The 27,923-nt window shown below is 51.0% G+C and overlaps 1 protein-coding gene across 1 annotated transcript in view; it reads left to right on the top strand.

Moving 5' to 3' along the window:
• Nucleotides 1-21,730, top strand: part of LOC121274196 (plexin-B1-like) — a 158,580-nt gene extending 136,850 nt beyond the window's left edge. Inside the window, exons 24-27 of the mRNA XM_041181394.1 lie at nt 9,011-9,075; nt 12,003-12,078; nt 12,957-13,031; nt 20,924-21,730. Of these exons, the coding sequence (XP_041037328.1) occupies nt 9,011-9,075; nt 12,003-12,078; nt 12,957-13,031; nt 20,924-21,028 (321 nt within the window). The 3' untranslated portion in view covers nt 21,029-21,730. The remainder of the gene's footprint in view (nt 1-9,010; nt 9,076-12,002; nt 12,079-12,956; nt 13,032-20,923) is intronic.
• Nucleotides 21,731-27,923: the final 6,193 nt, after the last annotated feature.

Genomic DNA, 27,923 nt, shown 5'->3' with positions numbered 1-27,923 from the left:
TTGGGATTGTGTACAGTGGGAGTGAACGGTAAGGGATTTGGGTCCATTGAGATTGTGAACAGCGGGAGTGAACAGGAAGGGGTTTGGGTCCATTGGGATTGTGTACTGTGGAAGTGAACAGGAAGGGGTTTGGGTCCATTGGGATTGTGTACGGTGGGAGTGAATGGGAAGGGGTTTGGAGTGAATAGGAAGGGGTTTGGAGTGAATAGGAAGGGATTAGGGAGTGAGCGGGAAGGGGTTTGGAGTGAATGGGAAGGGATTAGGGAGTGAACGGGAATGGGTTTGCGGTCCATTGGGATTGTGTTCAGTGTGAGTGAACTGGAAGGGGTTTGGGTCCATTGGGATTGTGTACAGTGTGAGTGAATGGGAAGGGGTTTGGGTCCATTGGGATTGTGTACAGTGGGAGTGAACGGGAAGGGGTTTGGGTCCATTGGGATTGTGTACAGTGGGAGTGAACGGGAAGGGGTTTGGGATTGGGATTGTGTACAGTGGGAGTGAGTGGGAAGGGGTTTGGGGCCATTGGGATTGTGTACAGTGAGAGTGAACGGGAAGGGGTTTGGGTCCATTGGGATTGTGTACAGTTGGAGTGAACGGGAAGGGGTTTGGGTCCATTGGGATTGTGTACAGTGGGAGTGAGTGGGAAGGGGTTTGGGATCCATTGGGATTGTGTACAGTGGGAGTGAACGGAAAGGGGTTTGGGATTGGGATTGTGTACAGTGGGAGTGAGTGGGAAGGGGTTTGGGTCCATTGGGATTGTGTACAGTGGGTTTGAGTGGGAAGGGGTTTGGGTCCATTGGGATTGTGTACAGTGGGAGTGAACAGGAAGGGGTTTGGGTCCATTGGGATTGTGTACAGTGGGAGTGAATGGGAATGGGTTTGCGGTCCATTGGGATTGTGTTCAGTGAGAGTGAATGGTAAGGGATTTGGATTCATAGGGGTTGTGTACAGTGGGAGTGAACGGGAAGGGGTTTGGGTCCATTGGGATTGTGTACAGTGGGAGTGAACTGGAAGGGATTTGGGTCCATTGGAATTGTGTACAGTGGGAGTGAACGGGAAGGGATTTGGGTCCATTGGGATTGTGTACGGTGGGAGTGAAGGGGAAGGGGTTTGGGTCCATTGGGATTGTGTGCAGTGGGAGTGAACGGGAAGGGGTTTGGGTCCATTGGGATTGTGTACAGTGGGACGTGAACGGGAAGGGGTTTGGGTCCATTGGGATTGTGTACAGTGAGAGTGAATGGGAAGGGGTTTGGGTCCATTGGGATTTTGTACAGTGGGAGTGAATGGGAATGGGTTTGGGTCTATTGGGATTGTGTACACTGAGAGTGAATGGGAAGGCGTTTGGGTGCATTGGGATTGTGTTCAGTGGGAGTGAACTGGAAGGGGTTTGGGTCCATTGTAATTGTGTACAGTGTGAGTTAAAGGGAAGGGGTTTGGGTCCATTGGGATTGTGTACAGTGGGAGTGAACGGGAAGGGGTTTGGGTCCTTTGGGATTGTGTACAGTGGGAGTGAACGGGAAGGGGTTTGGGTCCATTGGGATTGTCTAAAGTGGGAGTGAAAGGGTAGGTGTTTGGGTCCATTGGGATTGTGTATAGTGGGAGTGAACGGGAAGATGTTTGGGTCCATTGCACTTGTGTACAGTGGGAATGAACGGGAAGGTGTTTGGGTCCATTGGGATTTTGAACAGTGGGAGTGAACGGGAAGGGGTTTGGGATCCATTGGGATTGTCTAAAGTGGGAGTTAACGTGAAAGGGTTTGGGATTGGGATTGTGTAAAGTGGGAGTGAACGGGAAGGGGTTTGGGTCCATTGGGATTGTGTACAGTGGGAGTGAACGGGAAGGGGTTTGGGTCCATTGGGATTGTGTACAGTGGGAAGTCTACGGGAAGGGGTTTGGTTCCTTTGGGTTTGTGTACAGAGGGAGTGAAAAGGAAGGTATTTGGGTCCATTGGGATCGTGCACATAGGGAGTGAACAGGACGAGGTTTGGGTCCATTGGAATTGTGTACTTTGCAGTGAACGGGATGAAGTTTGGGTCCATTGGTATTATATACAGTGGGAGTGAATGGGAAGGGTATTGGGTCCAAAGTGATTGTGCACAGTGGGAGTGATTCTGAAGCGTTTTGGGTCCATTGGGATTGTGTACAGTGGGAGTGAACGGGAAGGGGTTTGGGTCCATTGGGATTGTGTACAGTGGGAGTGAACTGGAAGGGGTTTGGGTCCATTGGGATTGTGTACAGGGGGAGTGAACGGGAAGGTCTTTGGCTCCATTGGGATTGTGTACAGTGGGAGTGAACGGAGGAAGGGGTATGGGTCCATTGGGATTGTGTACTTGGGGATTGAACTGGGAAGGGGGATTTGGGTCCCATTGAGGATTGTGTACAGCTGGGAGTGAACAGTGAAGGGGTTTGGGGCCATTGGGATTGTGTACTGTGGGAGTGAACAGGGTAGGGGTTTGGGTCCATTGGGGATTGTAGTACAAGTGGGAAGGAAGGGGAAGGGGTTTGGGCTCAATAGGGGATTGTGTAAGGGAGTTGAAGAGGAAGGGGATTGTTTCCGTAAGGTTGATATGGTAAGATGATGGAGTGAACTGGGATGGGGGTGGTTTTGCGTCATTGGGATTGTGTACAGTCGGAGTGAATGGGAAGGTATTTGGGTCCATTGGGGATTGTGTACCTTGGAAGTGAAGAGGAAGGGGTTTGGCTCTATTGGGATTGTGTACAGTGGGATGGAAAGGGAAGGGGTTTGGGTCCATTGGGATTGTGTACAGTGGGAGTGAACGGGAAGGGGTTTGGGATTGGGATTGTGTACAGTGTGAGTGAACCGGAAGGGGTTTGGGGCCATTGGGATTGTGTACAGTGGGAGTGAACGGGAAGGGGTTTGGGTCCATTGGGATTGTGTACAGTGGGAGTGAACGAGAAGGGGTTTGGGCTCCATTGGGAATTGTGTACAGTGGGAGTGAACGGTAAGGGATTTGGGTCCATTGAGATTGTGAACAGCGGGATGTGAACGGGAAGGGGTTAGGGTCCATTGGGATTGTGTACTGTGGGAGTGAACAGGAAGGGGTTCGGGTCAATTGGAATTGTGTACAGTGGGAGTGAAAGGGAAGGGGTTTGGAGTGAATAGGAAGGGGTTTGGAGTGAATAGGAAGGGATTAGGGAGTGAGCGGGAAGGGGTTTGGAGTGAATGGGAAGGGATTAGGGAATTGAACGGGAATGGGTTTGCGGTCCATTGGGATTGTGTTCAGTGTGAGTGAACGGGAAGGGGTTTGGGTCCATTGGGATTGTGTACAGTGGGAGTGAATGGGAAGGGGTTTGGGTCCATTGGGATTGTGTACAGTGGGAGTGAACGGGAAGGGGTTTGGGTCCATTGGGATTGTGTACAGTGGGAGTGAACGGGAAGGGGTTTGGGATTGGGATTGTGTACAGTGGGAGTGAGTGGGAAGGGGTTTGGGGCCATTGGGATTGTGTACAGTGAGAGTGAACGGGAAGGGGTTTGGGTCCATTGGGATTGTGTACAGTTGGAGTGAACGGGAAGGGGTTTGGGTCCATTGGGATTGTGTACAGTGGGAGTGAATGGGAAGGGGTTTGGGATCCATTGGGATTGTGTACAGTTGGAGTGAACGGGAAGGGGTTTGGATCAATTGGGATTGTGTACAGTGGGAGTGAATGGGAAGGGGTATTAGTCCGTTGGGTTTGTGTACAGTGGGATTTGAACAGGAAGGGGTTTGGGTCCATTGGGATTGTGTACAGTGGGAGTGAATGGGAAGGCGTTTGGTTCAATTGGGATTGTGTCCAGTGGGAGTGAATGGTAAGGGATTTGGATTCATAGGGATTGTGTACAGTGGGAGTGAACGGGAAGGGGTTTGGGTCCATTGGGATTGTGTACAGTGGGAGTGAACTGGAAGGGATTTGGTTCCATTGGAATTGTGTACAGTGGGAGTGAACGGGAAGGGATTTGGGTCCATTGGGATTGTGTACAGTGGGAGTGAACGGGAAGGGGTTTGGGTTCGTTGTAATTGTGTGCAGTGGGAGTGACGTGAAGGGGTTTGGGTCCATTGGGATTGTGTACAGTGGGAGCGAATGGGTAGGGGTTTGGGTCCATTGGGATTGTGTACAGTGAGAGTGAACGGAATGTGGTTTGGGTGCATTGGGATTGTGTACAGTGGGAGTGAATGGGAAGGGGTTTGGGTCCATTGGGATTGTGTACAGTGGGAGTGAATGGGAAGGCGTTTGGGTGCATTGGGATTGTGTTCAGTGGGAGTGAACTGGAAGGGGTTTGGGTCCATTGGGCTTGTGTACAGTGTGAGTGAATGGGAAGGGGTTTGGGTCCATTGGGATTGTGTACAGTGGGAGTGAACGGGAAGGGGTTTGGGTCCTTTGGGATTGTGTACAGTGGGAGTGAACGGGAAGGGGTTTGGGTCCATTGGGATTGTGTACAGTGGGAGTGAGTGGGAAGGGGTTTGGGTCCATTGGGATTGTGGACAGTGGGAGTGAACGGGAAGATGTTTGGGTCCATTGGAATTGTGTACAGTGGGAATGAACGGGAAGGTGTTTGGGTCCATTGGGATTTTGAACAGTGGGAGTGAACGGGAAGGGGTTTGGGATCCATTGGGATTGTGTACAGTGGGAGTGAACGGAAAGGGGTTTGGGATTGGGATTGTGTACAGTGGGAGTGAACGGGAAGGGGTTTGGGTCCATTGGGATTGTGTACAGTGGGAGTGAACGGGAAGGGGTTTTGGTCCATTGGGATTGTGTACAGTGGGAGTGAACGAGAAGGGGTTTGGGTCCATTGGGATTGTGTACAGTGGGAGTGAACGGTAAGGGATTTGGGTCCATTGAGATTGTGAACAGCGGGAGTGAACAGGAAGGGGTTTGGGTCCATTGGGATTGTGTACTGTGGGAGCGAATGGGAAGGGGTTTGGGTCCATTGGGATTGTGTACAGTGGGAGTGAATGGGAAGGGGTTTGGGTCCATTGGGATTGTGCACAGTGGGAGTGAGTGGGAAGGGTTTTGGGTCCATTGGGATTGTGTACAGTGGGAGTGAACGGGAAGGGGTTTGGGTCCATTGGGATTGTGTACAGTGGGAGTGAACGGGAAGGGGTTTGGGTCCATTGGGATTGTGTACAGTGGGAGTGAACGGGAAGTGGTTTGGGTCCATTGGGATTGTGTACAGTGGGAGTGAACGTGAATGGGTTTTGGGTCATTGGGATTGTGTACGGTGGAGTGAACGGAAGGGATTTGGGTCCATTGGGATTGTGTACAGTGGGATTGAAGGAAGGGTTTGGGTCCATTGGGATTGTGTACAGTGGGAGTGAACGGAAGGGTTGGGTCCATTGGGATTGTGTACATGGGAGTGAAGGAAGGGGTTTGGTGAATGGGATTGGTACAGTGTGGATGAAGGGAAGGGATTTGTGGGCCATGGGATTGCGGTACAGTGGAGGTGAACGGGAATGGGTTTCGTCATTGGATTGTGTACAGTGGGAGTGAACGGAAGGGGTTTGGGTCCATTGGGATTGTGTACAGTGGCATTTAATGGAAGGGTTTGTGTCCATTGGGATTGTGTACAGTGGAGTGAAACGGGAAGGGTTTGGGTCCATTGGGATTGTGTATAGTGGGAGTGAACGGGAAGGGGATTTGGGTCCATTGGGATTGTGTACAGTGGGAGTGAGTGGGAAAGGGGTTGGGGCCATTGGGATTGTGTAGTGAGGGAGTGAACGGGAAGTGGGTTTGGGTCCATTGGGATTGGTGTACATTGGGAGTGAACGAGAAGGGGTTTGGGTCCATTGGGATTGTTGTACAGTGGCAGTGAACATAAGGATTTGGGTCATTGAGATTGGTGAACAGCGGGAGTGAACCGAGGAGGGGTTTGGGTCCATGGGATTGTGGTACTGTGGGAGTGAACAGGAGAGGGTTTGGGTCATTGGGATTGTGTACAATCGGAGTGATATGGTGAAGGGGTTTGGAGTGTAATAGGAAGGGGTTTGGAGTGAATAGAAAGGGATTAGGAGTGAGCGGGAAGGGGTTTGGAGTGAATTGGAAGGGATTAGGGAGTGAACGGGAATGGGTTTGCGGTCCATTGGGATTGTGTTCAGTGTGAGTGAGCTGGAAGGGGTTTGGGTCCATTGGGATTGTGTACAGTGTGAGTGAATGGGAAGGGATTTGGGTCCATTGGGATTGTGTACAGTGGGAGTGAACGGGAAGGGGTTTGGGTCCATTGGGATTGTGTACAGTGGGAGTGAACGGGAAGGGGTTTGGGATTGGGATTGTGTACAGTGGGAGTGAGTGGGAAGGGGTTTGGGGCCATTGGGATTGTGTACAGTGAGAGTGAACGGGAAGGGGTTTGGGTCCATTGGGATTGTGTACAGTTGGAGTGAACGGGAAGGGGTTTGGGTCCATTGGGATTGTGTACAGTGGGAGTGAGTGGGAAGGGGTTTGGGATCCATTGGGATTGTGTACAGTGGGAGTGAACGGAAAGGGGTTTGGGATTGGGATTGTGTACAGTGGGAGTGAGTGGGAAGGGGCTTGTGTCCATTGGGATTGAGCACATTGGGTTTTGAATGGGAATGGGTTTTGGTCCATTGGGATTGCGTACAATGGGACTGATCAGCAAGGGTTTGGGTCCATTTGGATTGTGTACAGTGGGAGTGAATGGGAATGGGTTTGCGGTCCATTGGGATTGTGTTCAGTGAGAGTGAATGGTAAGGGATTTGGATTCATAGGGGTTGTGTACAGTGGGAGTGAACGGGAAGGGGTTTGGGTCCATTGGGATTGTGTACAGTGGGAGTGAACTGGAAGGGATTTGGGTCCATTGGAATTGTGTACAGTGGGAGTGAAAGGGAAGGGATTTGGGTCCATTGGGATTGTGTACGGTGGGAGTGAAGGGGAAGGGGTTTGGGTCCATTGGGATTGTGTGCAGTGGGAGTGAACGGGAAGGGGTTTGGGTCCATTGGGATTGTGTACAGTGGGAGTGAACGGGAAGGGGTTTGGGTCCATTGGGATTGTGTACAGTGAGAGTGAATGGGAAGGGGTTTGGGTGCATTGGGATTGTGTACAGTGGGAGTGAATGGGAAGGGGTTTGGGTCCATTGGGATTGTGTACAGTGAGAGTGAATGGGAAGGCGTTTGGGTGCATTGGGATTGTGTTCAGTGGGAGTGAACTGGAAGGGGTTTGGGTCCATTGGGATTGTGTACAGTGTGAGTGAATGGGAAGGGGTTTGGGTCCATTGGGATTGTGTACAGTGGGAGTGAACGGGAAGGGGTTTGGGTCCATTGGGATTGTGTACAGTGGGAGTGAACGGGAAGGGGTTTGGGTCCATTGGGATTGTGTACAGTGGGAGTGAGTGGGAAGGGGTTTGGGTCCATTGGGATTGTGGACAGTGGGAGTGAATGGGAAGGGGTTTGGGTCCATTGGGATTGTGTACAGTGGGAGTGAGTGGGAAGGGGTTTGGGTCCATTGGGATTGTGGACAGTGGGAGTGAACGGGAAGATGTTTGGGTCCATTGGAATTGTGTACAGTGGGAATGAACGGGAAGGTGTTTGGGTCCATTGGGATTTTGAACAGTGGGAGTGAACGGGAAGGGGTTTGGGATCCATTGGGATTGTGTACAGTGGGAGTGAACGGAAAGGGGTTTGGGATTGGGATTGTGTACAGTGGGAGTGAGTGGGAAGGGGTTTGGGGCCATTGGGATTGTGTACAGTGAGAGTGAACGGGAAGGGGTTTGGGTCCATTGGGATTGTGTACAGTGGGAGTGAGTGGGAAGGGGTTTGGGATCCATTGGGATTGTGTACAGTGGGAGTGAACGGAAAGGGGTTTGGGATTGGGATTGTGTACAGTGGGAGTGAGTGGGAAGGGGTTTGGGTCCATTGGGATTGTGTACAGTGGGAGTGAACGGGAAGGGTTTTGGGTCCATTGGGATTGTGTACAGTGGGAGTGAGTGGGAAGGGGTTTGGGATCCATTGGGATTGTGTACAGTGGGAGTGAACGGAAAGGGGTTTGGGATTGGGATTGTGTACAGTGGGAGTGAGTGGGAAGGGGTTTGGGTCCATTGGGATTGTGTACAGTGGGAGTGAGTGGGAAGGGGTTTGGGTCCATTGGGATTGTGTACAGTGGGAGTGAACAGGAAGGGGTTTGGGTCCATTGGGATTGTGTACAGTGGGAGTGAATGGGAAGGGGTTTGCGGTCCATTGGGATTGTGTTCAGTGAGAGTGAATGGTAAGGGATTTGGATTCATAGGGGTTGTGTACAGTGGGAGTGAACGGGAAGGGGTTTGGGTCCATTGGGATTGTGTACAGTGGGAGTGAACTGGAAGGGATTTGGGTCCATTGGAATTGTGTACAGTGGGAGTGAACGGGAAGGGATTTGGGTCCATTGGGATTGTGTACGGTGGGAGTGAAGGGGAAGGGGTTTGGGTCCATTGGGATTGTGTGCAGTGGGAGTGAACGGGAAGGGGTTTGGGTCCATTGGGATTGTGTACAGTGGGAGTGCACGGGAAGGGGTTTGGGTCCATTGGGATTGTGTACAGTGAGAGTGAATGGGAAGGGGTTTGGGTGCATTGGGATTGTGTACAGTGGGAGTGAATGGGAAGGGGTTTGGGTCCATTGGGATTGTGTACAGTGAGAGTGAATGGGAAGGCGTTTGGATGCATTGGGATTGTGTACAGTGGGAGTGAATGGGAAGGGGTTTGGGTCCATTGGGATTGTGTACAGTGGGAGTGAATGGGAAGGGGTTTGGGTCCATTGGGATTGTGTACAGTGGGAGTGAATGGGAAGGGGTTTGGGTCCATTGGGATTGTGTACAGTGGCAGTGAGTGGGAAGGGGTTTGGGGCCATTGGGATTGTGTACAGTGGGAGTGAGTGGGAAGGGGTTTGGGGCCATTGGGATGGTGTACAGTGAGGGTGCACGGGAAGGGTTTTGGAGTGAAAGGGAAGGTATTGGGAGTGAACGGGAAGGGGTTTTGGAGTGAGCGGGAATTATTTAACATCCTGTCTGATCATTTTCCTGTTACTTTTCCTAGGATTCCCCAATTAATAAGCTTCTGTATGCGAAGGAGATCCCACGATACAGACAGATGGTGGAAGAGTCAGTAACACAGTTAACACCTCATGTATTAGAACCTTAAAATCACACGGGAACAGGAGGAGACTATTCAGCCCATCGCGCCTGTGCTAAGATCTATCCAATTAGCCCCTCTTTCCCCCCCATCCCTGTGAATTTTTCCCCTTTGTGTATTTCTCCATTTCCCCCTTTTGAACGTTCCTATTGAATCTACTTTCACCGCCCTTTCAGGCAGCGCCTTCCAGATCATTGGATATTTTTCAGGCTGGGGGAAGGTTTGCAATGGGGTTCCCCAGGGGTCAGTATTGGGACCCTTGCTTTTCCTGATTATATATTAATGATCTAGATCTTGGTGTGCAAGGGACAATTTCAAAGTTTGTGGATGATATGAAGCTTGGGAGAATTGTGAACTGCGAGGAGGATGGTGTGGAACTTCAAGAGGACATAGACAAGTTGGTGGAGTGGGCAGATAGGTGACTGATGGAGTTCAGTGCGGAGAAGTGTGAGGTGATGCATTTTGGTAGGAAGAACATGGACAGACAATATAAAATAAGGGGTGAAATTTTGAAGGGGGAGCAGGAGCAGAAAGACCTGGGTGTATACGTGTATCGATCATTGAAGGTGGCAGGACAGGTGGGGAGAGCAGTTAATAAAGCAGATAGTATCCTGGGCTTTATTAATAGGGACATAGAGTACAAGAGCAGGGAGGTTATGCTGAATTTATATAAGACACTCGGTTAGACCTCAGCTGGAGTATTGTGCACAGCTCTGGGCACCACATTATAGGAAGGATGTGAACACATTGGAGAGAGAGCAGAAGAGGTTTACAAGAACGGTTCCAGGGATGAGAAACTTCAGCTATGAGGATAGATTGGAGAGGTTGGGACTGTTCTCCTTGGAGAGGTCAAGGCTGAGAGGAGATTTGATAGAGATGTTCAAAACCGTGAGGGGGCTGGACAGAGTAGATCGGGAGTAACTGTTCCCGCTCGTAAAAGGATCAGGAACGAGTGGGCACAGATTTAAAGTGATTTGCAAAAGAAGCAAGTGTGACGTGAGAAATGAACTTTTTCACACGGCGAGTGGTTGGGGTCTGGAACGCACGGCCTGGAAGTGTGGGGGAGGCAGGTTCAATCGAGGCATTCAAGAGGGCATTAGATGGTTATTTGAATAGAAACAATGTGCAGAGGGTGTGGGGAAACAGGCAGGGCAATGGCACTAGGTCGTAATGCTCCTTCAGAAGAGATGGTACAGAGACGATGGGCTGAATGACCTGCTCCTGTGCCGTGATGATTCTGTGATTCTGTGATTGCCACAACTTACTGTGCAAAAGAAAGTTCTCATCTCATTAGAAACAGGTACAGGTTGGGATCTTTCAGCCCCTCGAGCCTGCTCCATCGTTCAATAAGATATTGGCTAAGCTTCAACACCAACTCCCATTTCAGGCCCACTCCCTGTATCTCTCAGTTCTCTATCGATCCCAGTCTTCGATGCACTCCACAACTAAACTGAGGCCGAGAATTCCATAGATTCGCAACCCTTGGAGTGAAGAAGTTCCACCGCAGCTAGTCCAAAATGTCCAACCCCTTGTCCTGAGACGGTGGCCGTCAGGGTGTGTGAGTACTGAGGGAGCGCCGCACTGTCGGAGGGTCAGTACTGAGGGAGCACCGCACTGTCGGAGGGTCAGTGCTGAGGGAGCGCCGCACTGTCGGAGGGTCAGTGCTGAGGGAGAGCCGCACTGTCGAAGGGTCAGTGCTGAGGGAGCGCCGCACTGTCGGAGGGTCAGTGCTGAGGGACAGACGCACTGTCGGAGGGTCAGTGCTGAGGGAGAGCCGCACTGTCGGGGGGTCAGTTCTGAGGGAGCGCTGCACTGTCGGAGGGTCAGTGCTGAGGGAGCGCCGCACTGTCGGAGGGTCAGTGCTGAGGGACAGACGCACTGTCGGAGGGTCAGTGATGAGGGAGCGCCGCGCTGTCGGAGGGTCAGCGCTGAGGGACAGACGCAATGTGGGAGGGTCAGTGCTGAGGGAGCGCCGCACTGTCGGAGGGTCAGTGCTGAGGGAGTGCCGCACTGTCGGAGGGTCAGTGCTGAGGGAGAGCCGCCCTGTCGGGGGGTCAGTTCTGAGGGAGCGCCGCACTGTCGGAGGGTCAGTGCTGAGGGAGCACCGCGCTGTGGGAGGGTCAGTGCTGAGGGAGCGCCGCACTGTCGGAGGGTCAGTGCTGAGGGAGCGCCGCACTGTCGGAGGGTCAGTGCTGAGGGAGAGCCGCACTGTCGGAGGGTCAGTACTGAGGGAGTGCCGCACTGTCGGAGTGTCAGTGCTGAGGGAGTGCCGCACGGTCAGAGGGTCAGTACTGAGGGAGCGCCGCGCTGTCGGAGGGTCAGTGCTGAGGGAGCGCCGCACTGTCAGAGGGTCAGTGCCGAGGGAGAGCCGCACTGTCGGAGGGTCAGTGCTGAGGGAGTGCTGCACTGTGGGGAGAGTCAGTGCTGAGGGAGCGCCGCACTGTCAGAGGGTCAGTGCTGAGGGAGTGCCGCACTGTCGGAGGGTCAGTGCTGAGGGAGCGCCGCACTGTCGGAGGGTCAGTACTGAGGGAGCGCCTCACAGTCAGAGGGTCAGTACTGAGGGAGGGAGGGGAGCGGAGCTTCAGTGCTGAGGGAGGGAGGGGGGGTAGGGTCAGTGCTGAGGGAGGGGGGGTGTGGAGGGTGTGGAGATTTCTCCTGGTGTCCCTGGGGCCAATATTTATCCCTCGACCGACATCACTGCAAACAGATGACCTGGGGTCATTTTTGCATTCGCTGTGCGTGTGTGGGATCTTGCTGTGCACAAATTGGCTGCTGAGCTTCACACATTCTGACGGTCAGCGGGGCTCAGTTAACGCTCCGTCATCGGCTGTGTGAGGGCTGTGTGAGGTCCTGAGTGGGTGGGCCACAGGCGCTGATCGGTGCTCTGTGTTTACAGGTACTATTCAGATGTCCGGCAGATGACCCCAGTGAGTTACCAGGAAATGAACTGCTCATTGACGGAACTGTCTGCTGTGAGTATTGAGCCTCCCACGGGACTGACAGGGTTAAACTCCAGGGACAGGCCGAGGGCTTGTGTGCCCCCCTCGAGTGTCGAAGGTTAAGGGGCGATCTAATCGAGGGGTTTAAGGTGGTTGGAGGATTCGATGGAGAGAGACTATTCCCTCTGGTTCTGGGGAGGGGGGGTGGGGTGGGGAGTGGGGATTGGGGTTGGGGTTGGGGGAGGAGGAGCCCAGAACGAAGGGGACAGAGCCTCAAACTGAGTGCCAGGGTTGGGGGCGGGGGGGGTTGGTGGTGGGGGATGTCAGGAAGCTCAACTTCACACAAAGGGGAGCTGGAATCTGGAACTCTCTCTTACCCCCTCCGAAATCTGTTGAGGCTGCTGCGGAGGGGTGAGGGGGTCATTTGGAAACTCGAAACTGAGATTGATAGCTTTTTGTTGGGTAAAGGGGGGGTGGGGTGGGGTTAAGGGTTACAGACTTGAGGCAGGTAAATGGAGTTAAGATACAGATCACCGTGGTCTGATTGAACGGAGGAGCAGACTTGAGGGGCTGAATGGACCTCCTCCTGTTCCACCGTAGCAGGCTCGAGAGGGGCCGAATGGCCTCCTTCTGTTGCTGTGTAACAGGCTTGAGGGGGCTGAATGGGCTCCTCCTGTTCCTGTATAACAGGCTCGAGAGGGGCCGAATGGCCTCCTTCTGTTGTTGTGTAACAGGCTCGAGAAGGGGCTGAATGGGCCTCCTCCTGTTCCTGTGTGACAGGCTCGACAGGGGGCTGAATGGGCTCCTCCTATTCCTGTACTAGACGGGGTAAGCCGGGTGCTCATTGGGGAAGCTGGTGAGGTGGATTAACATTAGGATTAACAACTTTCTGTTTGCTGTTTGCCTTTCAGAACTGTGGGCCCGCGCTGAACAGCATAGTAGCACTCCATGACCTCTACAAATATATTAGCAAATACTATGACCAGGTTAGTGAGGATCTGTCCGGCAGTGATGGGGTTAATGGGAATTGGGCATTCGTGATCTGAGTCAAAGCAGGAACAGGAAACCAACGTTAAATGGGCAGGTGTGTGACAGATACAGTTTAACAGAGAGAGAGAGAGGGGTGAAATGGGCAGGTGTGTGACAGATACAGTTTAACACATAGAGAGAGAGGGGGGTGAATGGGCAGGTGTGTGACAGATACAGTTTAACACACAGAGAGAGGGGTGAAATGGGCAGGTGTGTGACAGATACAGTTTAACACAGAGTGAGAGAGAGAGAGAGAGGGGTGAAATGGGCAGGTGTGTGACAGATACAGTTTAACACACAGAGAGAGAGAGAGAGAGAGGGGGGTGAATGGGCAGGTGTGTGACAGATACAGTTTACCAGAGAGAGAGAGAGAGAGAGAGAGGGGTGAAATGGGCAGGTGTGTGACAGATACAGTTTAACACACAGAGAGAGAGAGAGGGGTGAAATGGGCAGGTGTGTGACAGATACAGTTTAACACAGAGAGAGAGAGAAAGGGGTGAAATGGGCAGGTGTGAGACAGATACAGTTTAACACAGAGAGAGAGAGAGGGGTGAAATGGGCAGGTGTGTGACAGATACAGTTTAACACAGAGAGAGAGAGGGGGTGAAATGGGCAGGTGTGTGACAGATACAGTTTAACACACACAGAGAGAGAGGGGTGAATTGGGCAGGTGTGTGACAGATACAGTTTAACACAGAGAGAGAGAGAGGGGTGAAATGGGCAGGTGTGTGACAGATACAGTTTAACACAGAGAGAGAGAGGGGTGAAATGGGCAGGTGTGTGGCAGATACAGTTTAACACAGAGAGAGAGAGAGGGGTGAAATGGGCAGGTGTGTGACAGATACAGTTTAACTCACAGAGCAGAGAGCGAGGGGTGAAATGGGCAGGTGTGTGGCAGATACAGTTTAACACAGAGAGAGAGAGGGGTGAAATGGGTAGGTGTGTGACAGATACAGTTTAACACAGAGAGAGAGAGAGGGGTGAAATGGGCACGTGTGTGACAGATACAGTTTAACACAGAGAGAGAGAGGGGTGAAATGGGCAGGTGTGTGACAGATACAGTTTAACACAGAGAGAGAGGGGTGAATTGGGCAGGTGTGTGACAGATACAGTTTAACACAGAGAGAGAGGGGTGAAATGGGCAGGTGTGTAACAGATACAGTTTAACTCACACAGAGAGAGAGGGGTGAATTGGGCAGGTGTGTGACAGATACAGTTTAACACAGAGTGAGAGAGTGGTGAAATGGGCAGGTGTGTGACAGATACAGTTTAACACACACAGAGAGAGAGGGGTGAATTGGGCAGGTGTGTGACAGATACAGTTTAACACAGAGTGAGAGAGGGGTGAAATGGGCAGGTGTGTGACAGATACAGTTTAACATAGAGAGAGAGAGAGGGGTGAAATGGGCAGGTGTGTAACAGATACAGTTTAACACAGAGAGAGAGAGAGAGGGGTGAAATGGGCAGGTGTGTGACAGATACAGTTTAACACAGAGAGAGAGAGAGGGGTGAAATGGGCAGGTGTGTGACAGATACAGTTTAACATAGAGAGAGAGAGAGAGGGGTGAAATGGGCAGGTGTGTGACAGATACAGTTTAACACAGAGAGAGAGAGGGGTGAAATGGGCAGGTGTGTGACAGATACAGTTTAACACAGAGAGAGAGGGGTGAAATGGGTAGGTGTGTGACAGATACAGTTTAACACACACAGAGAGAGAGGGGTGAATTGGGCAGGTGTGTGACAGATACAGTTTAACACAGAGAGAGAGGGGTGAATTGGGCAGGTGTGTGACAGATACAGTTTAACACAGAGAGAGAGGGGTGAAATGGGCAGGTGTGTGACAGATACAGTTTAACACACACAGAGAGAGAGGGGTGAATTGGGCAGGTGTGTGACAGATACAGTTTAACTCAGAGAGAGAGAGGGGTGAAATGGGCAGGTATGTGACAGATACAGTTTAACACAGAGTGAGAGAGGGGTGAAATGGGCAGGTGTGTGACAGATACAGTTTAACATAGAGAGAGAGAGAGGGGTGAAATGGGCAGGTGTGTAACAGATACAGTTTAACACAGAGAGAGAGAGAGAGGGGTGAAATGGGCAGGTGTGTGACAGATACAGTTTAACACAGAGAGAGAGAGAGGGGTGAAATGGGCAGGTGTGTGACAGATACAGTTTAACATAGAGAGAGAGAGGGGTGAAATGGGCAGTTGTGTGACAGATACAGTTTACCAGAGAGAGAGAGAGAGAGGGGTGAAATGGGCAGGTGTGTGACAGATACAGTTTAACACAGAGAGAGAGAGGGGTGAAATGGGCAGGTGTGTGACAGATACAGTTTAACACAGAGAGAGAGAGAGAGAGAGGGGTGAAATGGGCAGGTGTGTGGCAGATACAGTTTAACACAGAGAGAGAGAGGGGTGAAATGGGTAGGTGTGTGACAGATACAGTTTAACACAGAGAGAGAGAGAGGGGTGAAATGGGCAGGTGTGTGACAGATACAGTTTAACACAGAGAGAGAGAGGGGTGAAATGGGCAGGTGTGTGACAGATACAGTTTAACACAGAGAGAGAGAGAGAGAGAGGGGTGAAATGGGCAGGTGTGTGGCAGATACAGTTTAACACAGAGAGAGAGAGGGGTGAAATGGGCAGGTGTGTGACAGATACAGTTTAACACACAGAGAGAGAGAGGGGTGAAATGGGCAGGTGTGTGACAGATACAGTTTAACACAGCGAGAGAGAGGGGTGAAATGGGCAGGTGTGTGACAGATACAGTTTAACACACAGAGAGAGAGAGAGGGGTGAAATGGGCAGGTGTGTGACAGTTACTGTTTAACACAGAGAGAGAGAGAGAGGGGTGAAATGGGCAGGTGTGTGACAGATACAGTTTAACACACAGAGAGAGAGAGGGGTGAAATGGGCAGGTGTGTGACAGATACAGTTTAACACACAGAGAGAGAGAGGGGTGAAATGGGCAGGTGTGTGACAGATACAGTTTAACACAGCGAGAGAGAGGGGTGAAATGGGCAGGTGTGTGACAGATACAGTTTAACACACAGAGAGAGAGAGGTGAAATGGGCAGGTGTGTGACAGATACAGTTTAACACAGAGAGAGAGAGGGGTGAAATGGGCAGGTGTGTGACAGATATAGTTTAACACAGCGAGAGAGAGGGGTGAAATGGGCAGGTGTGTGACAGGTACAGATTAACACAGAGAGAGAGGGGTGAAGTGGGCAGGTGTGTGTGACAGATACAGTTTAATACAGAGAGAGAGAGGGGTGAAATGGGCAGGTGTGTGACAGATATAGTTTAACACAGAGAGAGAGAGGGGTGAAATGGGCAGGTGTGTGACAGATACAGTTTAACACACAGAGAGAGAGGGGTGAAATGGGCAGGCGTGTGACAGATACAGTTTAACACAGAGAGAGAGAGAGGGGTGAAATGGGCTGGTGTGTGACAGATACAATTTAACACACATAGAGAGATAGGGGTGAATTGGGCAGGTGTGTGACAGATACAGTTTAACACAGAGAGAGAGAGGGGTGAAATGGGCAGGTGTGTGACAGATACAGTTTAACACACAGAGAGAGAGAGGGGTGAAATGGGCACGTGTGTGACAGATACAGTTTAACACAGAGAGAGGGGGTGGGGGTGAAATGGGCAGGTGTGTGACAGATACAGTTTAACACAGAGAGAGAGAGAGGGGTGAAATGGGCTGGTGTGTGACAGATACAATTTAACACACATAGAGAGATAGGGGTGAATTGGGCAGGTGTGTGACAGATACAGTTTAACACAGAGAGAGAGAGGGGTGAAATGGGCAGGTGTGTGACAGATACAGTTTAACACAGAGAGAGAGAGAGGGGTGAAATGGGCAGGTGTGTGACAGATACAGTTTAACACAGAGAGAGAGAGGGGTGAAATGGGCAGGTGTGTGACAGATACAGTTTAACACACAGAGAGAGAGAGGGGTGAAATGGGCACGTGTGTGACAGATACAGTTTAACACAGAGAGAGGGGTGGGGGTGAAATGGGCAGGTGTGTGACAGATACAGTTTAACACAGAGAGAGAGGGGTGAAATGGGCACGTGTGTGACAGATACAGTTTAACACAGAGAGAGGGGTGGGGGTGAAATGGGCAGGTGTGTGACAGATACAGTTTAACACAGAGAGAGAGAGAGGGGTGAAATGGGCAGGTGTGTGACAGATACAGTTTAACACAGAGAGAGAGAGGGGTGAAATGGGCAGGTGTGTGACAGATACAGTTTAACACAGAGAGAGAGGGGTGAAATGGGCAGGTGTGTGACAGATACAGTTTAACACACACAGAGAGAGAGGGGTGAATTGGGCAGGTGTGTGACAGATACAGTTTAACTCAGAGAGAGAGAGGGGTGAAATGGGCAGGTATGTGACAGATACATTTTAACACAGAGTGAGAGAGGGGTGAAATGGGCAGGTGTGTGACAGATACAGTTTAACATAGAGAGAGAGAGAGGGGTGAAATGGGCAGGTGTGTAACAGATACAGTTTAACACAGAGAGAGAGAGAGAGGGGTGAAATGGGCAGGTGTGTGACAGATACAGTTTAACACAGAGAGAGAGAGAGGGGTGAAATGGGCAGGTGTGTGACAGATACAGTTTAACATAGAGAGAGAGAGGGGTGAAATGGGCAGTTGTGTGACAGATACAGTTTACCAGAGAGAGAGAGAGAGAGGGGTGAAATGGGCAGGTGTGTGACAGATACAGTTTAACACAGAGAGAGAGAGGGGTGAAATGGGCAGGTGTGTGACAGATACAGTTTAACACAGAGAGAGAGAGAGAGAGAGGGGTGAAATGGGCAGGTGTGTGGCAGATACAGTTTAACACAGAGAGAGAGAGGGGTGAAATGGGTAGGTGTGTGACAGATACAGTTTAACACAGAGAGAGAGAGAGGGGTGAAATGGGCAGGTGTGTGACAGATACAGTTTAACACAGAGAGAGAGAGGGGTGAAATGGGCAGGTGTGTGACAGATACAGTTTAACACAGAGAGAGAGAGAGAGAGAGGGGTGAAATGGGCAGGTGTGTGGCAGATACAGTTTAACACAGAGAGAGAGAGGGGTGAAATGGGCAGGTGTGTGACAGATACAGTTTAACACACAGAGAGAGAGAGGGGTGAAATGGGCAGGTGTGTGACAGATACAGTTTAACACAGCGAGAGAGAGGGGTGAAATGGGCAGGTGTGTGACAGATACAGTTTAACACACAGAGAGAGAGAGAGGGGTGAAATGGGCAGGTGTGTGACAGTTACTGTTTAACACAGAGAGAGAGAGAGAGGGGTGAAATGGGCAGGTGTGTGACAGATACAGTTTAACACACAGAGAGAGAGAGGGGTGAAATGGGCAGGTGTGTGACAGATACAGTTTAACACACAGAGAGAGAGAGGGGTGAAATGGGCAGGTGTGTGACAGATACAGTTTAACACAGCGAGAGAGAGGGGTGAAATGGGCAGGTGTGTGACAGATACAGTTTAACACACAGAGAGAGAGAGGTGAAATGGGCAGGTGTGTGACAGATACAGTTTAACACAGAGAGAGAGAGGGGTGAAATGGGCAGGTGTGTGACAGATATAGTTTAACACAGCGAGAGAGAGGGGTGAAATGGGCAGGTGTGTGACAGGTACAGATTAACACAGAGAGAGAGGGGTGAAGTGGGCAGGTGTGTGACAGATACAGTTTAATACAGAGAGAGAGAGGGGTGAAATGGGCAGGTGTGTGACAGATATAGTTTAACACAGAGAGAGAGAGGGGTGAAATGGGCAGGTGTGTGACAGATACAGTTTAACACACAGAGAGAGAGGGGTGAAATGGGCAGGCGTGTGACAGATACAGTTTAACACAGAGAGAGAGAGAGGGGTGAAATGGGCTGGTGTGTGACAGATACAATTTAACACACATAGAGAGATAGGGGTGAATTGGGCAGGTGTGTGACAGATACAGTTTAACACAGAGAGAGAGAGGGGTGAAATGGGCAGGTGTGTGACAGATACAGTTTAACACACAGAGAGAGAGAGGGGTGAAATGGGCACGTGTGTGACAGATACAGTTTAACACAGAGAGAGGGGTGGGGGTGAAATGGGCAGGTGTGTGACAGATACAGTTTAACACAGAGAGAGAGAGAGGGGTGAAATGGGCTGGTGTGTGACAGATACAATTTAACACACATAGAGAGATAGGGGTGAATTGGGCAGGTGTGTGACAGATACAGTTTAACACAGAGAGAGAGAGGGGTGAAATGGGCAGGTGTGTGACAGATACAGTTTAACACAGAGAGAGAGAGAGGGGTGAAATGGGCAGGTGTGTGACAGATACAGTTTAACACAGAGAGAGAGAGGGGTGAAATGGGCAGGTGTGTGACAGATACAGTTTAACACACAGAGAGAGAGAGGGGTGAAATGGGCACGTGTGTGACAGATACAGTTTAACACAGAGAGAGGGGTGGGGGTGAAATGGGCAGGTGTGTGACAGATACAGTTTAACACAGAGAGAGAGGGGTGAAATGGGCACGTGTGTGACAGATACAGTTTAACACAGAGAGAGGGGTGGGGGTGAAATGGGCAGGTGTGTGACAGATACAGTTTAACACAGAGAGAGAGAGAGGGGTGAAATGGGCAGGTGTGTGACAGATACAGTTTAACACAGAGAGAGAGAGGGGTGAAATGGGCAGGTGTGTGACAGATACAGTTTAACACAGAGAGAGAGAGGGTGAAATGGGCAGGTGTGTAACAGATACAGTTTAACACAGAGAGAGAGAGGGGTGAAATGGGCAGGTGTGTGACAGATACAGTTTAACACAGAGAGAGGGGTGAAATGGGCAGGTGTGTGGCAGATACAGTTTAACACAGAGAGAGAGAGGGGTGAAATGGGCAGGTGTGTGACAGATACAGTTTAACACAGAGAGAGAGAGGGGTGAAATGGGCAGGTGTGTGACAGATACAGTTTAACACAGAGAGAGAGAGGGGTGAAATGGGCAGGTGTGTGACAGATACAGTTTAACACAGAGAGAGAGAGGGGTGAAATGGGCAGGTGTGTGTCAGATACAGTTTAACACAGAGAGAGAGAGGGGTGAAATGGGCAGGTGTGTGACAGATACAGTTTAACACAGAGAGAGAGAGGGGTGAAATGGGCAGATGTGTGTCAGATACAGTTTAACACACAGAGAGAGAGAGAGGGGTGAAATGGGCAGGTGTGTGACAGATACAGTTTAACACAGAGAGAGAGAGGGGTGAAATGGGCAGGTGTGTAACAGATACAGTTTAACACAGAGAGAGAGAGGGGGGTGAAATGGGCAGGTGTGTGTCAGATACAGTTTAACACAGAGAGAGAGAGGGGGGTGAAATGGGCAGGTGTGTGTCAGATACAGTTTAACACACAGAGAGAGAGAGGGGTGAAATGGGCAGGTGTGTGACAGATACAGTTTAACACAGAGAGAGAGAGAGGTGTGAAATGGGCAGGTGTGTAACAGATACAGTTTAACACAGAGAGAGAGAGGGGGGTGAAATGGGCAGGTGTGTGACAGATACAGTTTAACACAGAGAGAGAGAGAGGTGTGAAATGGGCAGGTGTGTGACAGATACAGTTTAACACAGAGAGAGAGGACACTTCTCACAAAGCGAATAAACTTGGTGAAGAGAGCCGAGCTCTGTGCTTCGGTTTAGGTGTTACCACCCAGCTCGGATTCTGTTCACACTAACCCAGGGCGCTGTAGATATTTGGAAGATCTCAGTGGCTGGTCCTCTTGCTGGGAGCCGCTGACACTGTTCAGTTCGATGGGTGACATTTCCCCTCCTCTCTCTCCTTTCTCTCTCTCCCTGCGTTTCAGATTATGATCACCTTGGAAGCTGATCCAGCAGCTCAAAAGATGCAGCTCTCTTACCGGCTCCAACAGGTAGCGGCACTAGTGGAAAATAAGGTGACAGATTTATAACCAAGGGGAGGCGATGGAGGAGAGCGCTCGGGAGAGACAGAGGAAGGGACCATGGACTCTCCAGGACCAGCGACTCCCAGTCTCCCGTCTCCTCCAGCCACCTAACATTCCGGTACCACTCCGGAGAAAACCAGAGACCGAGGGGGAAGATTTTTCATGTGGCTGGAGAGGCCGATGGGTTGGTCCCAGGGGCTGTAGAGTTCTACAGCTCCGGAAGAGACCCTTCAGCCCATCGCTTGACTTGCAAACTCTGGACGTTTCCACCACTGGAAGGAAGTGGGGGAGAGATTCCCACCTTGGAACCCCCGGATTATTTATAACACTAACTTTTGCGTTATTTTGTACAGAGATCCCCAGGAAATGACGATCTGTGCTCCCCCCGGAAGGAGCTGGGCTCAGGGCTCCTTCCGCTGGACTGTCAGGCGGCTGTGGGACTGGGAGTCATGGGGCAGCCTTGATCCAGTGCTCAATCCCATAGCCGGCCTGGGACACAGATCAGGGACCAGACTCCGATGGGGTGGATAAAGAGATCGTGGGGCTGAGGCAATCACTGGATAGAAACCAGGATAGCTCCAGAATGATTGCTCTCTCTCTCTGTCTCTGTCTCTCTGCCTCTCTCTGTCTCTGTGTCTCTCTCTCTCTCTCTCTGTCTCTCCCTTTCTCTGTCTCTCTCTCTCTCCCTCTCTGTCTCTCTCTCTCTATCTCTCTCTCTCTCTGTCCCTCTCTCTCTCTGTCTCTCTGTCTCTCTGCCACTCTGTCTCTCTCTCTCTGTCTCTCTCTCTCTCTCTGTCTGTCTCTCCTTCTCTCTGTCTCTCCCTCTCTCTGTCTCTCTCCATCTATCTCTCTCTCTCTGTCTCTGTCTCTCTCTCTCTGTCTCTCTCTCTCTCTGTCTCTCCCTCTCTCTGTCTCTCTCTCTCTCTCCCTCTCTGTCTCTATCTATCTCTCTCTCTCTGTCCCTCTCTCTCTCTGTCTCTCTGTCTCTCTGCCACTTTGTCTCTCTCTCTCTGTCTCTCTCTCAGTCTCTCTCTCTCTCTCTGTCTCTCCTTCTCTCTGTCTCTCCCTCTCTCTGTCTCTCTCTATCTATCTCTCCCTCTCTGTGTGTCTCTCTCTCTGTGTCTCTCTCTCGCTCTCTCTCTCTGTCTCTCTCTCTGTCCCTCTCTCTCTCTGTCTCTCTCTCTCTCTGTCTCTCTCTGTCCCTGTCTCTCTCTCTCTCTGCCTCTCTCTCTGCCTGATTCTGTGTCTCTGTCTCTCTATCTCTCTCTCTGTCTGTTTCTGCCTCTCTGTCTGTCTCTGTCTCTCTCTCAGTCTCTGCCTCTCGCTCTCTGTCGCTGTTTCTCTCTCTCTGTCTCTCTCTGTCTCTGTGTCTCTCTCTCTGCCTCTCTCTCTGCCTGTTTCTGTCTCTCTGTCTCTCTATCTCTCTCTCTGTCTGTTTCTGCCTCTCTGTCTGTCTCTGTCTCTCTCTCTCTGTTTCTGTCCCTCTGTCTCTCTGTTTTTTTCTCTCTCTCTCTGTTTCTCTCTCTGTCTCTCTGTTTCTCTCTCTCTCTGTTTCTCTCTCTCTGTTTCTCTCTCTCTCTCTCTCTCTGTCTCTCTCTCTCTCTGTCTCTCTCTCTCTCTCTCTCTGTCTCTCTCTCTCTCTGTCTCTCTCTCTCTCTCTCTCTGTCTCTCTCTCTCTGTTTCTTTCTCTCTCTCTGTTTCTCTCTCTCTGTCTCTCTCTCTCTGTCTCTCTCTCTCTGTCTCTCTCTCTCTGTCTCTCTCTGTCTCTCTGTTTGTCTCTCTTTCTTTTTCCCGAATTATTTATAACACTAACCTTTGCGTTATTTTGTACAGAGATTCCCAGGAAACGACGATGTGTTTGTATGTGATTTTTACTGAGATATGAAAGGTGTGAACTTTCTGAGCTCACTTCACTGCAGTTATTTGAGAGGAGTAGGTTTTGAGCACAAGTTATGCTGGAGGAGAGAAGCCTTTTGCATCTTAACCCAGCATTAAATCATAACGCTCCCTGGGAGAGAGAGGGGGGGGGGGAGTGGCGGGTGCTGGGGGAGCAGAGAGAGAGAGATAGAGAGAGGGGTAGAGTGAGAGAGGGGTGCTGGGGGAGGAGAGAGACAGAGAGAGAGAGAGATAGAGAGAGAGTGAGAGAGGGATGCTGGGGGAGCAGAGAGAGAGAGATAGAGAAATAGAGTGGGAGAGGGATGCTGGGGGAGCAGAGAGAGAGAGAGAGAGAGAGAAATAGAGTGAGAGAGGGATGCTGGGAAGGAGAGACACAGAGAGAGAGAGAGAGATAGAGAAATAGAGTGAGAGAGGGGGTGCTGGGGGAGGAGAGAGAGACAGAGAGAGAGAGAGATAGAGAGAGAGAGATAGAGAAGTAGAGTGAGAGAGGTAGAGTGAGAGAGGGGGTGCTGGGGGAGGAGAGAGACAGAGAGAGAGAGAGGTAGAGTGAGAGAGGTAGAGTGAGAGAGGTAGAGTGAGAGAGGTAGAGTGAAAGAGGTAGAGTGAGAGAGGTAGAGTGAGAGGGGGTGCTGGGGGAGGAGAGAGACAGAGAGAGAGAGAGGTAGAGTGAGAGGGGTAGAGTGAGAGAGGTAGAGTGAGAGAGGTAGAGTGAGAGGGATAGAATGAGAGGGGGGTGTGCTGGGGAGGAGAGCAACAGGGAGAGAGAGAGTTGGAGAGATAGAGTGAGAGATGGGGTGCTGGGGGAGGAGAGAGACAGAGAGAGAGAGAGGGGTAGAGTGAGAGTGGTGCTGGAGGAGAGAGACAGAGACAGAGAGAGAGATAGAGGGAGTGAGAGAGGGATGCTGGGGGAGGAGAGAGAGAGAGGGAGAGAGAGAAGGGTAGAGTGAGAGGGGTGCTGGAGGAGAGAGACAGAGACAGAGCGAGAGATAGAGGGAGAGAGAGAAATAGAGACAGAGAGGGCAGGGGAGCAGTAGATGATGGTCAATGCTTATTAGCGAGGTGGTGCTTCTCTCTCTCCCTCTCCCTCTGACCTCCTCATACCACCCTCTACTTCAATCTACCCCTACCTGTGTCCGACTCAGGGAACACGATGGAGTGGGGGGGGGGTGTGGGGGGGTGGGGGGGTTCCTACCCCCAGTGAGAGGCGAATGGGGGCAGCTTCTGACAGGTGAACGGGGAGAAGTAATCCCCACTCAGTCTGCAGAGAGACCATTTAAAGTACTTTCACAGGCAAGAGTAGCTCTGTCTGTAAACTCACAGACGCCTTAATGGAGAGATTATCCAATATACCGTACCTGTTTGCATCATCGACTATCTGCTTAGGATGTATGGATTTTCATAAATGATAAAGTGATATAGGAGTTATCGAGCATCGTTGGTCCAGGCTGTTTCACCACAATCACCGGAAATGGCTTCAAACGCCAAACGTTCTCCCCGTGTCTGTCTGTCTGTCTGTCTGTCTGTCTGTACATTCACAGACTGAGTCCACATCGGAAACCACAATCACACACTGTCTGTCTGTCTGTAAATTCACGCACGGACTCCACACCGGAAATCACAATCACCAACACCGGCTGGTCATCTGGAAGGCGCTGCCTGAAAGGGCGGTGGAAGCAGATTCAATAGGAACGTTCAAAAAGGGGGAATTGGGGAAATGCTCGAAGGGGAAAAATTCACAGGGTGTGTTGGGGGGGGTTGGGCAGAGAGTGGGATTAAGGGGAACGATTTTTCAAAGAGTCAGGACAGGAACGATTAACCTTTACTCTGTATCTAACCCCGTGCTGTACCTGTCCTGGGAGTGTTTGATGGGGACGTTGTAGAGGGAGATTTACTCAGTATCTAACCCTGTGCTGTACCTGTCCTGGGAGTGTTTGATGGGGACAGTGTAGATGGTGCTTTACTCTGTATCTAACCCCGTGCTGTACCTGTCCTGGGAGTGTTTGATGGGGACGGTGTAGAGGGAGTTTTACTCTGTATCTAACCCCGTGCTGTACCTGTCCTGGGAGTGTTTGATGGGGACGGTGTAGAGGGAGTTTTACTCTGTATCTAACCCCGTGCTGTACCTGTCCTGAAAGACCAGAAACAGGAAGAGGCCATTCAGCCCCTCTTGGGCCTGTTGCACAGTAATAGAAGGAGGCCATTCAGCCCCTGAATCCTGTCCCATTATTCAACTGGAACCTGGCTGATCTGTATCTTGACTCCATCTGCTTGCCTCTGATCCATCACCCTGAATCCTCTCACCCAACAAAAACCTATCAATCTGCGTTTTGAAATTTCCAATTGACCCACACCCCCCTCCCCAGCAGTCTGGACAGATTTTTGTGGGAGGGGTGGTGTGGAGAGAGAGATCCCGATTCATGTTCCCCTTTGTGTGAAGATCTGCTTCCTGACATCTCCCCCACCACCCAGACCCGAACAGCCTTGCTCTCAGTTTAAGTCTCTACCCCCCTCGTTCTGTGTTCCCCCTGCACCCCCCCCCCCACCCCAATCCACTTCTGCCCCCCCAACCCCCTCCCCAGAGGAATCAGTTTCCCCCTGTCGACCCTATCGAGCTCTTTCATCACCTTAAACCCCTCGAACGGATCCCCCCTTAACCTTCGACACTCGAGGGAGCACAAGTCCCGGTCTGTGTGAGACCTGTTTCCCCCCCCGCCACCCCCACCATCCACCCCGGAATTTAACCCTTTCTGCGCCCCCCCCCCCCACCCCCCCGGGATCGTTCCGGTGAATCAGCACTGGCACCCCCCCACCCCCCCACTTCTCCGAGGCCGATACATCCCTCCTGAGGAGCGAGGCCCAGAACTGAACCCAGTTACTAACCCCCCACTGAGCAGACGAGCTGGATGAGGGCAGGTGCTGAAAGGGTTCCACTTCTGGTTAGGGGCGCATTTTGGGGAGTAGGGGGCAGCCTGTCGAGGGTGGGGTGGGGGGGGTGGGGGAGCAGTGGGGAGAGGGATGACCCATGACCCAGGAGTGCACTTAACACATGGAGTCAGTGACACGTGTGCCAAACTCCACAGACCGCTGCACCACACTTTCTGCGCAAAACCTCCACCAATAATTCCTTTTGAATCTCCATAATACATGGACAGAAGACCATAAGACATAGGAGCAGAAATTAGGCCATTCGGCCCATCGAGTCTGCTCCGCCATTCAATCATGGCTGATCAGTTTCTCAACCCCATTCTCCCGCCTTCTCCCCGTAACCTTTGATCCCCTCACCAGTCAAGAACCTATCTATCTCGGTCTTAAATACACTCAATGATCCGGCCTCCACAGCCTTCTGTGGCAATGAATTCCATAGATTCACCACTCTCTGGCTAAAGAAGTTTCTCCTCATCTCTGTTCTAAAAGGTCTTCCCTTTACTCTGAGGCTGTGCCCTCGGGTCCTAGTCTCTCCTACTAATGGAAACATCTTCCCCACATCCACTCTATCCAGGCCTTTCAGTACTCTGTAAGTTTCAATCAGATACCCCCCCCCGCCAATCCTTCTAAACTCCATCGAGTATAGACACAGAGTCCTCAAACGTTCCTCAAATGTTAAGCAATTAGAATTTGAATTACACATTAGAATGATTTCCAAATATCTCTATCTCTATACTTCCGATCTTTATATACTGAGCATTTTTGTAAGCCAGTGCTGCTCTGAATTGGTGGTACACTTTCAGGTGTTCCCCCCATTAATGGGGGGATTTGAAAATGTGGTCCTCCCTTTAAGAAGCGCTACTTTTTTTTTTTAAATGTTGTTGCGCCAACATAATTTGGATTTTGGCAATTTGGGTTCTCATTTTTAAGAAGGATTTTTTTTTTTTAAGCACGCATCCATAAATGGGAGAAGTTGGGGAATTGGTGTACTTGTTTTAAGGAGTGATTTTTAGGTGCACAACCATAAATAGGGACTTGGAAGATCTGGGTACTTGCTTTCACCAGTGATTTTTAGTTGCGCAGCCATAAATCGAGATTTTGGGAATGTGGGGCCCTCGCTTTAAGGGGTGTTTTTTTTTTGGTGTGCAACTGTAAATAGAGATTTCAGAGACCTGGGAACTCGCTTTAAGGAGTGGTTTTTAGCTGTTTGATCATAGGTGGAAATTATGGAATGTGGGTGGTTGCCTTACGGAGTGAATTTTAAGTGTGCAACCAGAAAGGGGAAGATTGGACACCAGCATCCTCTCTTTAATAGTTGATTTTTGGGTGTGCAGCCGTTAATGGGCGGAATTTGGGCTAGGCTAGTGGGAAAGGGAAGCACAGCCTGAAGGTTGGGTTTGGATCGGTGCGGCATTAAAGGGCAGGGTCCGGGCGGTGTGGCTTTAAATGGCGGGCTAAGGGATACACAACTGTAAGGGATGGTGTTGGGGAATTGCAGCTTAAAGGGATAGGCTCGATGTTGTTGTCAGGGAGGTGTAGCTTTAAGGCGCAGGGTCGGGGTGGTGTGGCTTTAAGAGGGGCTGGGTTGATGCTTTGTGTCTTCAAGGGGTGAGGGGTGGGGTTAAGGTTGAGGTGGCGTGCTTTTAAGTTGTGCAATCGGCTGAGGGTGGCATGTCTTTAAGGGTTGGAGTCCAGATGGGTGGGTATAGCTTTAAGAGGCGGGGTCTGGTCTGGTCAGGTTGATATAGCTTTAAGTGGCGGGGTCTGGTCGGGTTGGTATAGCTGTAAGAGGCGGGGTCTGGTCGGGTTGGTATAGCTTTAAGAGGCGGGGTCTGGACGGGTTTGTATAGCTTTAAAGGGGCAGGGTCTGGTCGGGTGGTATAGCTTTAAGTGGCGGGGTCTGGTCGGGTTGGTATAGCTTTAAGAGGTGGAGTCTGGTCGGGTTGGTATAGCTTTAAGAGGCGGGGTCTGGACGGGTTTGTATAGCTTTAAAGGGGCAGGGTCTGGTCGGGTGGTATAGCTTTAAGTGGCGGGGTCTGGTCGGGTTGGTATAGCTTTAAGAGGTGGAGTCTGGTCTGGT

Source organism: Carcharodon carcharias (genome assembly GCF_017639515.1).
Source record: "Carcharodon carcharias isolate sCarCar2 chromosome 35 unlocalized genomic scaffold, sCarCar2.pri SUPER_35_unloc_15, whole genome shotgun sequence".
Classification (NCBI taxonomy): Eukaryota; Metazoa; Chordata; class Chondrichthyes; order Lamniformes; family Lamnidae; genus Carcharodon; species Carcharodon carcharias.
This window is presented reverse-complemented; position numbering and strand designations above follow the sequence as displayed.